The 14,209-nt window shown below is 35.1% G+C and overlaps 4 protein-coding genes across 6 annotated transcripts; 2 read left to right on the forward strand and 2 right to left on the reverse strand.

The window, feature by feature from the left end:
- Positions 1 to 173: 173 nt before the first annotated feature.
- On the reverse strand, positions 174 to 4,485 carry LOC122530606 (WASH complex subunit 4). 3 transcript variants are annotated; one of them, XM_043657701.1, is made up of 2 exons: positions 3,420 to 3,560; positions 174 to 3,337 (listed from the first exon to the last, which is right to left on the reverse strand). In XM_043657701.1, the coding sequence occupies exon 2, from the start codon at positions 3,157 to 3,159 to the stop codon at positions 481 to 483; it is 2,679 nt and encodes an 892-aa protein (XP_043513636.1). In that variant the 5' UTR covers positions 3,160 to 3,337; positions 3,420 to 3,560; the 3' UTR covers positions 174 to 480. The 3 variants fall into 3 exon arrangements, with proteins under 3 accessions (XP_043513636.1, XP_043513637.1, XP_043513635.1); XM_043657702.1 differs by having other exon boundaries at positions 174 to 3,251; positions 3,337 to 3,458; XM_043657700.1 differs by having other exon boundaries at positions 174 to 4,485.
- An 80-nt stretch (positions 4,486 to 4,565) lies between these two features.
- Positions 4,566 to 9,616, forward strand: LOC122530605 (pre-mRNA-splicing factor ATP-dependent RNA helicase PRP16). The gene is made up of 8 exons (XM_043657699.1): positions 4,566 to 5,423; positions 5,557 to 5,789; positions 5,859 to 6,142; positions 6,219 to 6,817; positions 6,949 to 7,092; positions 7,253 to 8,165; positions 8,308 to 8,983; positions 9,163 to 9,616. Exons 1-8 carry the CDS (start codon positions 4,905 to 4,907, stop codon positions 9,242 to 9,244), a joined length of 3,450 nt encoding a protein of 1,149 aa, XP_043513634.1. The 5' UTR covers positions 4,566 to 4,904; the 3' UTR covers positions 9,245 to 9,616.
- On the reverse strand, positions 9,604 to 11,280 carry LOC122530618 (60S ribosomal protein L23a). Its single transcript, XM_043657723.1, has 4 exons — positions 11,190 to 11,280; positions 10,348 to 10,634; positions 10,025 to 10,152; positions 9,604 to 9,929 (listed from the first exon to the last, which is right to left on the reverse strand). Exons 1-4 carry the CDS (start codon positions 11,221 to 11,223, stop codon positions 9,668 to 9,670), a joined length of 711 nt encoding a protein of 236 aa, XP_043513658.1. The 5' UTR covers positions 11,224 to 11,280; the 3' UTR covers positions 9,604 to 9,667.
- Positions 11,281 to 11,890: 610 nt separating this feature from the next.
- Positions 11,891 to 14,023, forward strand: LOC122530616 (ras-related protein Rab-34). The gene is made up of 7 exons (XM_043657721.1): positions 11,891 to 12,026; positions 12,420 to 12,586; positions 12,821 to 12,922; positions 13,010 to 13,074; positions 13,153 to 13,283; positions 13,425 to 13,632; positions 13,777 to 14,023. The coding sequence occupies exons 1-7, from the start codon at positions 11,967 to 11,969 to the stop codon at positions 13,845 to 13,847; spliced, it is 804 nt and encodes a 267-aa protein (XP_043513656.1). The 5' UTR covers positions 11,891 to 11,966; the 3' UTR covers positions 13,848 to 14,023.
- Positions 14,024 to 14,209: the final 186 nt, after the last annotated feature.

The raw sequence follows: 14,209 nt of genomic DNA on the forward strand, positions 1-14,209 counted from the left end.
GTTATCCTATATTTTTATTTTCTCATTATTGTAATATACAGTGGATGTAAAAAAGTACGACAGTCAATTTTGACAAAAATGTTGCAGAACTTTATTCATTTAAAACACTTTAACAAATAAGAAATGTGTACCGCATTCCAAAAAATGTTCAGAATGAATTTACACATCTTTTATTTGTAGAATGTTGTAAATAAACAAAGTTTTACAACGTTTCTGTGCAAATTGATTGCTTCGTGAATATTCATCGCGCATATGATACAAGTTACAAAAGGATTATGAAAATAAAATAAATTTATAGCATATAAAGTGTTTTAAAGCTGTTTTTTATAAAGCACAATAGTATCGTATAATATACAATTTGACATTTTCTATACATTAGGAATGAAAAATATGAAACAAAAATATTCAACAATCACATTTTTAATTAATTAATTCAACAACACAGTTTACGGAATTTCCAGTACCACCCGTTACGGTATGTTACGTATCAGACTGTTTAAAAAACACTCTAGCGCCAGATAAACTATAGTAGAGCAATTGAAATTCGGCACTCCTTTCGCCTAAGCGTTTCAATGTTAATGCCCTTGTTTGTTGCAACTTTTCATCACCCTGAACATTTTTACTCTCTGCAGACCGCTGCTCAGCGCTTATGTGCTGCTCAACTGTTTTGAACCAATGTAAACTGTCCAATTCCGACGACTGATCTAAAAGAGCATTTATATAAGCGATCCCCATTGCGAAACCATCGTCAGTAAAAGCTGCACCCGTTTGATTTTTCTTGAACATTTTCTCTTTATTCGATATAGAATTATCCACAAAGCTTAACGTTAATGGAGGTACAATGGCATAAAATTGTTGCAGATGATGTGATGATGCAGTGTCTCGAAAAGCAGACGCGAACACGTCGACAAGGAGCTTGAAATATTGTATCCCTTCTGTGAAATTTCGTACTAAATTTGCAATGTCATTTTCCAAACACTTTGCAGCCGCTTGAGTGGTCGCGCTATAATTCAAGTTTTTACACATTAGTTCAAATGGTACGGACGAATCGATGTTCGGTAGAAATGAAATGGCGTTTGAACTAGCGTGCAATCCACCGGATCTAATCAATCGTACATATCCCAGCGCATTTCCAATCTGGGTTATCAATTGCCGGAACTGATCTAGATAACTCAGGCCATCGGGTGTCATGCCCAGTTTCCTGATTCCTTTTTGAAATTTTTCTGCTCTTTCGTACGTGTATGGCGTCGTCCCATTTTCCCGTTGAGCTTTGATGAATCTTATGTCCCGCATTAATCTCGATTTTATGTGCTCATCGAAAAGAAACTGTGAGAACGTGTGCAATTTTATACGAAGAAATTGATACACGAAATTGACTGTTGTACTCATAATACCAGTTCCATGGGTTCTAATGGAATTCGCTATATGTCGAATACCAATGGTATTTAGATGTTTGTTATTGCTAGTATGTTCAATGAAGGTTTGAGTATTTAAATTGTATAGGTATTTCGAAACAAATACGTGAATATTCCTCATAATTTCCAATGCGTCCAGGCCTTGTTCCAAGGTTTGCGTTGGCAAATGATTTTGTACAGTGTCGAGGTTTAACTTGTAATGTGCCAAGGCATGCATCATTCTGTACGTTCTCCAATCATGTAGTGCCACCGTAGTGAGATTGTAAAACATGTCATCGAGGTAATGTTCAATGAATCTTTTAGCGTATATCATACTGTTCGCTAAAGGTAGAGGTAATGCTCGTACTATTCTTCCACCATCTTTTGCCCCGATGTTAAACGGATTTGTGGAATCTAATTTTAAATGTGCATGAACGTGAAGCCTCAGATTAGTTTCAATCTCGTGACAAACAGGTTCCAATATATTTTTCGTTAACATTTCTCTTAACTGCGTAATCCTTTTCTGTTTCAAATTTAATCCCTCTTGTTCGCTAATAGTACTGTTAAATGCATTAAATAAATGAACTATGTGATTTATACTTAAATTACTGTCTATTACAGAAGAGAAATAGGCTGGGATTATGTTCTGATGATACAGTAATATAGAATAATCACAAGTATCCGTGATAATACTATGCAATTCAGCGACAGTATCATAATTGTTTAATGAAAATCTCAATTTCACCATATCCTCTTCCTTAAAAGTATCTGTTAATTGACTAGCACAGGCTAGAGCACATCTGATTATTAATCTTCTATCCGCACTTGGTGGTCCGTTTAATAATTTCATGCTTAAACCAACTAGCGACAATGCATCCAGTTTTTCTTTGCTGTAACCTTTATCCTTCTGAATTAAACTCTTTCGAGCAGTTTCTAATATAATTAAAATGTAATAACTCAAATATTGTAATACTTGACATTGCGATTGCACTATAACTGGTCCCAGTATGTAAAATGTAGTTTGCAGAGACTTTTGTACTTCTATCAATCTGCAAATTAATTGAACAGTGATACGATTCATTGGTTTAATAAGAATTGCATGCATATTTATTATAAAAGACACAATTTCTTTGATCTGTGACAACAAAGCAACTAGATCGATCAGCAAAGTCTGTTTCTGCCCAATGTCCGAAATCTGGAGACTTGTTTTCATCAGGATACTTTGCATTTCAATGCACCATGTCACCGCCTTGTGAATTAAGTTGTTGACAGTCTGAGAAAGTTTCTGTATTCTTAAGCATAATATCTTCTCTCCTATTTGCTGACTGACAGCATTGCCAGCTTCTTTCGGCAAAAAATCACTCAAAAATTTACTCGGAATCCATATAACGTTTCCAATCAAATTTACAGCATAGAACTTTTTATTATTTTCGAGCACCCTTCTGATCAACCTTCTGTCGCAAGTGCCAAATAACTTTGTCGTCACAACAATGCCAACGTTTATTTTGATCCAATTTTTATTCAGCGAGACATAATCGTTCGGCTTATTCTCTATGTCCACCATTAAATGTTTCAAGTAATTAATAATCTGCTCGCTCATTACGGATCCTTTATTTACATCCATCACGCGTTCAATCGTTTTGGCAAACAGAACCTTCTTTAGCAAGTTCTCCTGCAGATCTTTCAGCAACTTGTTGAACGTATGAAGTTTTGATTCACTTAAGCCGAACTGTGATGGATTGTGCATGATAGAGCGCACGTTCATTCTGTACTTCTTCCATTGTTCCAACAGCGATGGTTGGGACTCTATGATTTCGTCTAATGTTAGAACGATCACGAACAAGTCGATAAAGTGCTCTATCAACACAGGCAAATAGATATCATTAGAATCACCAGCCAGACTAGATAGCTGTTCTGTCGTCAAGTGTGCTACTGTCCATACCCTGTTTACAAAAACAAACAGATCTTGCAGATCAGATAAAAGAGATGTGACGTTAGTTTGATTGTTCTCAGCTCCTCTCTCACCGTGAACGAACAGCTTCTTATAGAACGTTTTCGCTTCCATCGCGAGCAGTCTGATTTCTCGGCAAGTACCAGCGACAGCCGCCAGTAACTTCGACAAGTACTTGTTTTCCATTTCTATTAGATTTATCAAGCTGATATCTTCGACAGGCTTGTAGACGAGCCGAAGCGGCCCCTCCATAAAATACTCCAGCATAGAGTCTTTCTTCCATGTCTGTTTGGCTAGGTTCTCGAAGAACTGCCCGTATTTTCGCAGATGTATTGAACCCGCTGCTTTGGATATGGTCTCATCCTTTTTCGAGCTCCATGCCGACGACTCTATCATTGTTAATTCGTACGTACGGCGGCGTTGATCTAAATACACTATACTTTTCTCAACAAACAGACGACATTTAAATTTAAATTTAGCAGTGTTTAAATCTCCGACGTAATTCACGCAGGTTTCTGTGTCGTTTCGTACAATGTTCTCAGCATTGCTTTTGAGCAAGAATGTTTCTCAGTTACCTCTAACTACTGTCACGATACTGTTGTGCCTTTTTTTACATATTTACAGAGAAAATGAAATAAAGTTAGAAAACAGACATCATGGATAACAGATGGTTGATACTGCTGGTTGGTAACACACTGTACCGATGAATCGAGTCAGAGAACGTAAATAAAACCACATGATCGAAGCCTAGAGAGAACAGAGTTGCGGTCATAATCTTGAAACATAAAACTGAAAAAAACTAGCTGAAAGTTGATCTCATCAACGTGACAATCGAACGTGTTAGGTTTTACAATAAAAAATTGTAAAATACTAAAAATCATCGATAAAAATCGTAATTCACTAGCAACTTCTGCTCAATAGCTGGAATCTATTTATTGTCGCTACATGCAAACACATAATTCCCTATTGAAACTTTTGAACGAACCCTAAATATATATGCATAAATATATAAAGTTGACCTGACACCCATAACAATCGAACACTTTAGGTTTTACAATAAAAATTTTTTATCGTAAAATACTATAAATCGTCGATAAAAATTGTAATCCACTAGCAACTTCTGACCAATAGGAATCTATTGTCGCTACATGCAAACATATAATTCCCTATTGAAACTTTTGAACGAACCCTAAATGTGTATATATATATATATATATATACATAAAATATAAAACCAAATACGTTAAATAAAATAAAAATCAAATACGTTAAATAATAAAGTGATCAAGTAATGTGGGCACAAGTACAGATACTTAGATAAAAAATAATTTCCAGGTCTTTCAACGCTCTATGAATTGTTCAATATTTTCGACTTAATCGTTTAGAAGCTATCAAACCAATTTGTTATATACGACCATGTATATTATAATTACAATATATGTACTGGTATAACACAGTGTTATATCACTTAAAATTGTTATATCACTTACAAAATTAATATGGCGTGTACTATTAAATGTTATGTAAACTTTAAGTGAATATTACTTGGAACAAAAAAGATGGATGCGCCGAGTGACTCGAGTTTGTATAGGTTAGAGGGAACTGAGAAAAATCAGGCAGCAGGTTTGATTATCCGGAAGAAACCCTCTGATCACACGTTCAAGAAGCCCCAGGTATCTGTGTTGGGTCTCGACAAGCTTGCGAAACGAAAGAGGCAAGAGAACTCGCAAGAAAGCAACTCATCCAGATCTGAGTCGAGTTTGTCGAGCTCAGAAGTTAAGGAAAGGAAGTATAGATCTTATGCGGAGGAAACTCCAACTCATACCGGCGGCGTGAACACCGAGGCGCAACGGAGATTGGAAGCACGGTTAAAGCATCAAAGACTAAGTGCGCAAGACAAACATCACAGGCACAATTACAAGGACAAAGATAGGAACAGGGATAGGGATCAAGATAGGGACAGGGACAAATGCAAGAACAGGGATAGAGAAAGAGAAAGGAGTAGAAGCAGAGACAGTATTAGACAAACACCCTTAAGGTTCAAGGATGAACCTCAGACTCCGGTATTTAAAACAAAGGTAAATATATAACTCTGTGTCTTACAATAAAATATTCCATATACTTTGTCATGAATCACTATTAGACTATAGATGCTTATGTTGATGTAATTTATATTTTCTTGAAAATCTATTATTCTATTGCGTGATGTAGGATTCAACATCTAAAAGTAACTGGGACGACGATGAAGATGAAGAACCAAGAAAATCCAGTTGGGATCATCCAACGCCCAATCTTTACAACACCAGAGATGGCCGAGACAGTATTAGAAGTGAATTTACGCCATCGTACAAATATAACTCGTGGAATAGAGATCGAAAAGCCAGCGGCGCTACACCTAGTATAGACGGAGAAGAAAAAGAGTTATGGGAAGAAGAACAACAAAGGTATCAGTCATATTGTCTGTTGTAAGCTCATACTTTATATAGTTTCTGAGAGATAGTATTTGCTTCTAGATTGGATAGAGAATGGTACGCTTTGGACGACGGAGAAAATCGCGCGTTCGGCGATGTCTCTGAAGAATACACGCGTAAAAAAGAAATGGAATTGGAGGCGAAGAGGCAGAAGCGTCTTTCTGCGCAACAGCGACAGATAAATAAAGATAACGAGTTGTGGGAACGTAACAGAATGTTAACGTCGGGTGTCGTAAGTTCTTTAGATCACGATGATGATCCTGATGACGAAGGGGAAACCAGAGTGCACCTCTTGGTTCATAATGTTGTACCACCGTTCTTGGATGGTAAAGTATTCTCACTACGTTCGATATTTAATATAAAAACATAACGGACTTTTATAATGACAATAAAAATAATTAGGTCGGATTGTATTCACCAAACAACCGGAGCCTGTGGTGCCTGTTCGCGATCCTACTTCCGATATGGCACTTGTGGCAAGGAAAGGATCGGCTTTGGTACGAGCATACCGTGAACAAAAAGAACGGAAAAGAGCGCAAAAAAAGCATTGGGAACTAGCTGGAACTCATATTGGCAATATCATGGGTGTACGCGATAGAAACAAAGACGACAAAGAAGATCCAGGGCAAGAGACTGATTTTAAAGCCGGTCAAAAATATGCACGCCACATACGAGACGAAGTTACCGGAGAAGCTAAGTACAGGTCTATTCAACATCAGAGAAGAAGTCTTCCAGTGTTTGCTGTACGACAAGAGTTGTTAAATGTGATCAGAGAAAACAGCGTAGTAGTTATTGTTGGAGAAACTGGAAGTGGAAAGACTACACAGTTAACGCAATACCTTCATGAAGATGGTTATAGTCGCTACGGCATAATCGGATGTACGCAACCTAGACGTGTGGCAGCTATGTCTGTAGCGAAAAGAGTTTCCGACGAAATGGCTACTACTTTAGGAGATAAAGTTGGTTATGCTATTCGTTTTGAGGATTGCACTTCAAAAGATGTATGTATCATATATCTTTTTTTTATTCTTGTTGTTTATCATCTACGGTTTTAATAAAATGTCTTACGAAGTAATTTACAATATAAGTACAAATAGACGTTTAAAGATAATTTTACTTTCTTTTTTTGCAGACTGTTATTAAATACATGACTGACGGTATTTTATTAAGAGAAAGTTTAAGGGAAGGAGATTTGGATCGATACAGCGTAATTATTATGGACGAAGCTCATGAAAGATCTTTATCTACTGACGTTTTATTTGGTCTACTGAGAGAGGTAAAAGTGTAAAGTTAATTTTAATTTACAATTTGGTGGCTCGCAAAAGTATCTGTAATTATCTTCAGATAATTTCGTGGATCATTGTATAACGTAATTAGCTAAAAATTTATTTACATCTCGTAGTTATTTATATTTCTTTTGCGTTGAAAATATACAGGTTGTAGCAAGACGACACGATCTCAAGTTAATTGTAACGTCTGCCACGATGGACTCCAGCAAATTCTCAGCATTTTTTGGAAATGCAGCGACATTCCAAATTCCAGGCCGCACGTTTCCAGTTGAAGTGTTACACGCTAAGAATCCAGTGGACGACTACGTCGACGCTGCAGTAAAACAAGTGTTACAAATCCACTTGCAACCCCGTTCAGGCGACGTATTAGTCTTCATGCCTGGTCAAGAGGACATCGAAGTTACTTGCGAGGCTTTGAAAGAACGCTTAGCGGAAATTGAATCAGCTCCTCCGCTTTCCATTTTACCGATTTACTCGCAACTACCTTCGGACTTGCAGGCCAAAATTTTCCAACGTTCGGAGGGTGGTTTACGGAAATGCGTTGTAGCAACGAACATAGCTGAAACGTCGTTAACTGTTGACGGAATTGTGTTTGTTGTGGACTCCGGTTACTGTAAATTGAAAGTTTATAACCCACGGATCGGTATGGATGCTTTACAAGTGTATCCAGTATCCAGAGCCAATGCTGATCAAAGAGCGGGAAGAGCAGGACGTACTGGTCCTGGTACTTGCTTCAGATTGTACACACGAAGGCAGTATTTGGATGAATTACTGTTAACTGGAGTTCCAGAAATACAACGAACCAATCTAGCGAATACTGTGCTATTACTGAAGTCGTTGGGCGTTCAAGATTTATTAGCCTTTCACTTCATGGATCCTCCGCCGCAGGATAATATATTAAATTCACTGTATCAGTTGTGGATTTTGGGCGCGTTAGATCATACAGGACGTTTAACTCCTTTGGGACGACAAATGGCTGAATTTCCATTGGATCCACCACAGTGTCAGATGCTCATTGTCGCTTCTCAACTTGGTTGTACTGCGGATATACTTATCATAGGTAATATATATATATAGAATTGAATATATTTTATAATTAATGATATATTTCGTCCCTCTTAAGAAATGTTTCACATTAATTTTGGTTCATGCAAACAATTTCATTTTTCATAAATAAATTCATAAATTGCAATATCTTTCAGTTTCCATGTTGTCGGTGCCTTCGATATTCTATCGACCAAAGGGTCGCGAAGAAGATTCTGACTCAGCCAGAGAGAAGTTCCAAGTACCAGAGTCTGATCATCTAACGTACCTAAATGTGTACAATCAGTGGAAGGCGAATGGTTATTCAAGTTCTTGGTGTAACGATCATTTCATCCACGCGAAAGCAATGCGAAAGGTAAGAGAAGTTCGACAACAGCTTGAAGAGATTCTAAAACAACAGAAGATGGAAGTTGTAAGCTGCGGCACCGATTGGGATATTGTACGGAAGTGTATCTGTTCGGCGTACTTCCACCAAGCAGCTCGTTTAAAAGGTATCGGCGAATACGTGAATTGTCGTACTGGAATGCCTTGCCATCTTCATCCGACGTCGGCGTTATTCGGTATGGGGTTTACGCCAGATTATGTGGTGTATCATGAACTTGTAATGACTGCCAAAGAATACATGCAGTGTGTGACTGCCGTTGATGGTCACTGGCTGGCGGAATTAGGTCCTATGTTCTTCAGCGTAAAAGAAACTGGACGAAGCGGACGAGCAAAAAGGCGACAAGCTATGCAACATTTACACGAAATGGAAGGGCAGATGAAAGAAGCTGAAGAAGAAATGAAAGCTCGAGCCCAAGAACAACTTGAACGTGAACAAGCTTCAATCAGGAAGTAAGTTTCTTGTACCCCAAATTTGTGATATAGTAATATTATAGTATATAATATTTTATTTAGTAATTATTATAGTATATAATATTTAAGTTACCACAACTTAATTTATATATACTTATTATTATTATCATTATTGTATGTTACTTATTATTATTATCATTATTGTATGTTACTTATAGGAAAGAAATATTGACGCCAGGTATCAGAGAACCAGGGACACCTGCCCCTTACCGCAAAACCCCAGGCAGATTGGGTTTGTAATTATGATTTAAAACGTAAATAATTAAGATTTTTAATGAAGTTAGTCAAACGTGTTGTTACAAGATACAAATAACTTGACATAATAATGAAAAATGCTCCGACTTTTTAAATTAATTACTAATTACATGTACTTATGCATTGTCATGAATCTATGAATTTGTAATGGAAATTATTCTAAAATTATTTAAAAAAAAAACAGTACCTGACTAATTTCAAAATATTTCTATCTCCTTTTGTATCTACTACTGTATATGAACTACATATAGCAATATTTTTACTTTCCTGATATGTAAGCTGCGTCTAAAATAATGTAAAATTTGTCCTAAGATATGATGTAAAATTTTGAAAGAAATACAAGATTTTTTGTATTAATATATTTTATTAATACAAGTATATTTTTTCTTCCACAGCAATTAGATACATTTATATTATACCAATCTTATTAGCAACATCAAGGGCATCATAATCGCGGGTTAAACGTACATACGCTTTCTTTTTACCATCCGGCCTAATTAAAGCATTCACTTTAGCCACCTCGACGTCATAGAGTTTCTTAATAGAGGCTTTGACGTGGTATTTATTAGCACGAGTATGTACAATAAACACTAATGTATTGTTGTCCTCAATTTTTTTCATAGCAGCTTCTGTGGTCAATGGATACTTGATGATATTGTATTCATCCATACTAAATAAAAAAAAAAAATCATTTTAAAACTAATTTTCTATGAAGTAGAATAGATAAGTAGATAAAACTAATATAAAGAAATATTTAATGCATACCGGTTCCTATTTGGAACAGATTTTCTAGCATATTTGGGATTTCTTGGTGGCTTGAATGTTTTCGGCCGATAGAAGTGGACAGATGTCCTTATCTTCCTCACTCTAGATCCATGAACACCTTTCAATATCTACAAATAAATGCATTATATTATTTACATGATCAACTAAAAATGTTACTTATTTTATACAATTTTATATATCAGCAACAAAATAAATTCTTTTCATTATCATTCAATGAGATTCCCTATAGATCATCATGTTCATATAATTTTCCAAGTTTAATGTTGATCAAACTTGTTTATCAGAAGTAGAATTTCATTAACCTTTTTCTGAGCTTTAAGTGCCTTTTGAAGCGGAGCAGCCGGTCTTCTACCTTTGGGCGCCTTTTTCACAGGTTGAATAGTTTTTTTCGACTTTGGAACTACAGGTTTTGCAGCAACTTTAGGCGCGGGCTTCGCAGCGACTTTGGGTGTGGGTTTTGCTGTCTTTTTAGATTTTGCAGCTGTGGGTTTCGCAGCTACTTTGGCTGTAGCCTTTGCAGCAACCTTGGGCACAGCTTTTGCTGCTGGTTTTGCTGCAGGCTTTGTCGAACTGGTTGACTTGCCAGCTTCTGTTCAAACAATTTAAAGGAAACTATTTAACAAGGTCATTTTCAACAATGATTTCATATGTTTCACATAACCTAGAAATTATTCACAACAATACTTTGACAACGTGTTGTGGATGTTTAATTAATTAATATAAGATACAGGTAGTTTAATTATACTGATCGTTTATTTTTATCTTTATCTTTTCCAGTTAACAAGCTAAAGTAGTTAAAGAAAGAGTTAGCTATTACAATGTTATCAAACGTAACAATCAGCTCCAAGATCTAATACTACAAAGGAGAAAAAATTTAATGCATTTGATGCTTTCTTTGCCAAAGTGAGTAAATATTCCAGAAATACAGGAAGATAATATAATTATTGATAGTTTTTTTCCTAAACAGGATAGACAACAAACCACATGGCGAAAGTTGAAACTGAACAGCGCTTGTTAATTAAACGTAAATTTCGCGTTACTGATTTTTGCAAATTCTTACTAATCGTTCCCACTACAGATCCAGGAAACGTTTCTCAAGTTTCTCAGACACGGTTTAGCTGTTATAAATAAATTCTGAATGTACCTGTTTTGTCTGTAGGTTTCGGCTTAGGTGCCATTTTACTCAAAAAGAGATACAACCTACGCCGGAAATCGACACGCGACGAATCAGCGAACTACGTGAAACATTTACGTACAAATTCAATATTGCACAGTAACAACTTCATATTTATCGTATAAAACTCTGCTTATAAAACTCTGATTATTGATTGTCACATTAATCTGTTAATATTTAGCAATTTATGCAAATTAAAAAATATTCCAATATTGCGATATTTAATTCAATTCAAAAAATTTTGGGAAATGCATACGAACCTTTCGTTTTGTATAAATTTTTAACATGTGTTTACAATTCACAAAAAAGACTTTATTTCAATTATAATTATAACATATAATTGATCATCAAAATAACATATAATTGATTTGAGATGGGGCAGATGGGTGAGTTACATCTGCCGTAGCAACCAATGTTTTGGTTCAGTTTAAAATTATTTACTTACACACTATGTTGGCGATAGAGAAGCAGTTTACGACGTATATATTTCCAGACATAGTTAAATTTAAATACAAACATATACATTAAATTTAAATACAAAAATAGTTATTGTTTAAATAGTAACACAGGTATCAAAAATAAAGTCTCCAAATACATATTCTGGATATTTTTTGAAACATTGTTATAAGAATATTCGATAAAATCGAATAAAATCCAATTGGATAACCTGCAAACATACACCGTGAATACAAAATTCACTGAAACTTCATTGAAACAGAAGAGTTGTTGAATACAGTGTGCAGAACAATGTTAGAAACACGTTCAGCCATTTATAAAATGATAGAAGTGGCACGAAATGATAGACAGGTATGATTTGAAAATTGTCCTTCTTATACGCGCTAATATACGTAACTTTTAGTAAATATACAACTTTGTACAACTTTTGGTACATTTTTAGAAAAAATAATGAATTCAAAACTGTACGACTGTATTTTTTGAGAGCATTTTTTTCGTATCTCAGTTCGAATATTTAAAATTGAACGGATATCCGGTAGAAGTCAAATCGTGAACTCGAAATTCGATTTAACGATTTCATCGATTCTTCTTCGAGACGCGATAGAAAAAAACGTAGATTTTTCGGAAGTTAGTCTGATATTTGTTATTTGCAGTACGCGAAACAATAATACAAGATATAGAAAACGTGCAAGAATCAAATTAAATGTATCGGACTAGTGTAATAAAATGGAGACTTTTTTCCAGATTGAAAATTGGCCGTCACCGTACTCGTCCGATATGACAGAATATCGCGAGAGAGACTTTCAGTCACTTGTCAGACATTCGTGCAAAACGAAACGCGTAACTTTAAAAATCGCGAAGGCAATAGTGATCGGCGATGTTTCAGTTGGAAAATCGAGTCTAGTAAATCGGTAACTATATCTGTTATAGATAGAGTAAAATTATAATAATAAAATTATATTATTTATATTATTATTATATTTATTATTTATATTGTTATTATTATTATATTATATTAATAAAAATTATAATATGGAAAATTGTCATAATAACATAACAATTTATTCATTATACAATTTATTGATATCATAAATTCTTCTTTACTTTAAGTTATGCAATATACACGTAATTTGTTTGTTTTTCAGATTTTGCCATAAAATATTTGACAACAATTACAAGGCAACGATTGGCGTGGACTTTGAAGTGGAAAGATTTGATATTCTCGGCGTACCATTTCATTTTCAAATGTCAGTTTAACCAATTTATATGCTAGTGCAAGACGTTTGAATCAAGAATGAAGAATGAAGATCTATTGTTTATTTTGTTTATTTCAGATGGGATACTGCAGGACAAGAAAGATTTAAATCGATAGCTGCATCTTATTATAGAAGTGCAAACGGTATGAAAGAAAACTTCGTTACAAATGTACATTAAGCTTTATCAAATTTTTGTCTCATATCAATACGTTTTATTTCAGTGATCATGGTTGTTTTTGATTTGACTAACTTGACATCCCTGGGACACTGTCAACAATGGTTAAACGAAGCAGCTCAAAGCAACACGGAACCGTATTACATATTTTTAATAGGAACAAAGCGAGATTTATTGGTAAATCACGAAAAATTTGCTGACATATACGAGAATACATATTGAAAATAAGAAGAACTAAATTCGCAATATTGCTTGCGTTGTGTTTTATTTTCTTTGATAGCTATAAATAAAATATAAAAGAAGAAAATATGTTTCTAGTCTAGTCAGATATATAAAATAATGGAGAAACGAGCAGCAGAAGTAGCGAGGAAAATGAAAGCTGAATTTTGGGCTGTTTCCTCTAGAACCGGAAATGGTGTGTCGGAACTATTCACAAGGGCGGCCGTGTTGTCTTTCAGTTCCATGATTCTCCATGAACTGCAGAATGTGAAACCGGAATTAATTAACATTGGCTCGAATTTGATAAGTGCGTAGCATCGTTAGACTGTAACTATAGAATGAACACAAATATCTTGTACAATATGTGCTCTTTGATTCGAACATTAAGCTTCTTTGTACATATGATTCTTGTTCATTTGATTCAATATTATGAAATACATATTTATTTCAGCTTTGGATGGTCAGAAGGAAAGGCTCAAAACAAGAAAAAGAAGAAACACGTGTGTCAATTGTTCAACGTGAACAATATTTTTCAGAGATTTGCTGAATAATTAAATAATGGACGTATTAACTATACTAACAATAAGAATTTGATTTAAATAAAGCGCGTTCCTTTTTTAATCTTTGACATAACGATGTAAGTTTATTCAGTCAGTGTCTTTTATATGTTCATTGTTGTCAAAATCATTCTACTATCGTTTTTCTTTTTTAACGAAAAGGAGAAAAGAAGGAGAAATCAAGAAATAGACTTGCCCTTCGTAGTATCGTTTGAATTCCCCGCGCGTAAAATAATCTTCCGACTACGTCACATTCTCAAGTGGATTCATCCAACATTTTTTCTTTCTCGTTCGTGCTTCTCTGTCCTCGTCGGGCTTGGATTAACT

Source organism: Frieseomelitta varia, unplaced genomic scaffold, assembly GCF_011392965.1.
Source record: "Frieseomelitta varia isolate USP_RPSP 00005682 unplaced genomic scaffold, Fvar_1.2 scaffold_347, whole genome shotgun sequence".
Classification (NCBI taxonomy): Eukaryota; Metazoa; Arthropoda; class Insecta; order Hymenoptera; family Apidae; genus Frieseomelitta; species Frieseomelitta varia.

Excerpts from the sequence above, each read along its gene's own strand:
- LOC122530605 (XM_043657699.1), top strand. The coding sequence starts at position 4,905 with ATGGATGCGCCGAGTGACTCGAGTTTGTATAGGTTAGAGGGAACTGAG. Across the intron at positions 7,093-7,252 it reads TATTTGGTCTACTGAGAGAG|GTTGTAGCAAGACGACACGA; the intron begins GTAAAAGTGTAA and ends GAAAATATACAG. Across the intron at positions 8,984-9,162 it reads GAACAAGCTTCAATCAGGAA|GAAAGAAATATTGACGCCAG; the intron begins GTAAGTTTCTTG and ends TGTTACTTATAG.
- LOC122530606 (XM_043657700.1), bottom strand. The coding sequence starts at position 3,741 with ATGATAGAGTCGTCGGCATGGAGCTCGAAAAAGGATGAGACCATATCC.
- LOC122530616 (XM_043657721.1), top strand. The coding sequence starts at position 11,967 with ATGTTAGAAACACGTTCAGCCATTTATAAAATGATAGAAGTGGCACGA. Across the intron at positions 12,587-12,820 it reads AAATCGAGTCTAGTAAATCG|ATTTTGCCATAAAATATTTG; the intron begins GTAACTATATCT and ends TTTGTTTTTCAG. Across the intron at positions 13,633-13,776 it reads CATTGGCTCGAATTTGATAA|CTTTGGATGGTCAGAAGGAA; the intron begins GTGCGTAGCATC and ends TATTTATTTCAG.
- LOC122530618 (XM_043657723.1), bottom strand. The coding sequence starts at position 11,223 with ATGGCACCTAAGCCGAAACCTACAGACAAAACAG. Across the intron at positions 10,153-10,347 it reads CACTTAAAGCTCAGAAAAAG|ATATTGAAAGGTGTTCATGG; the intron begins GTTAATGAAATT and ends ATTTATTTGTAG. Across the intron at positions 9,930-10,024 it reads TCTGTTCCAAATAGGAACCG|TATGGATGAATACAATATCA; the intron begins GTATGCATTAAA and ends TTTTTTATTTAG.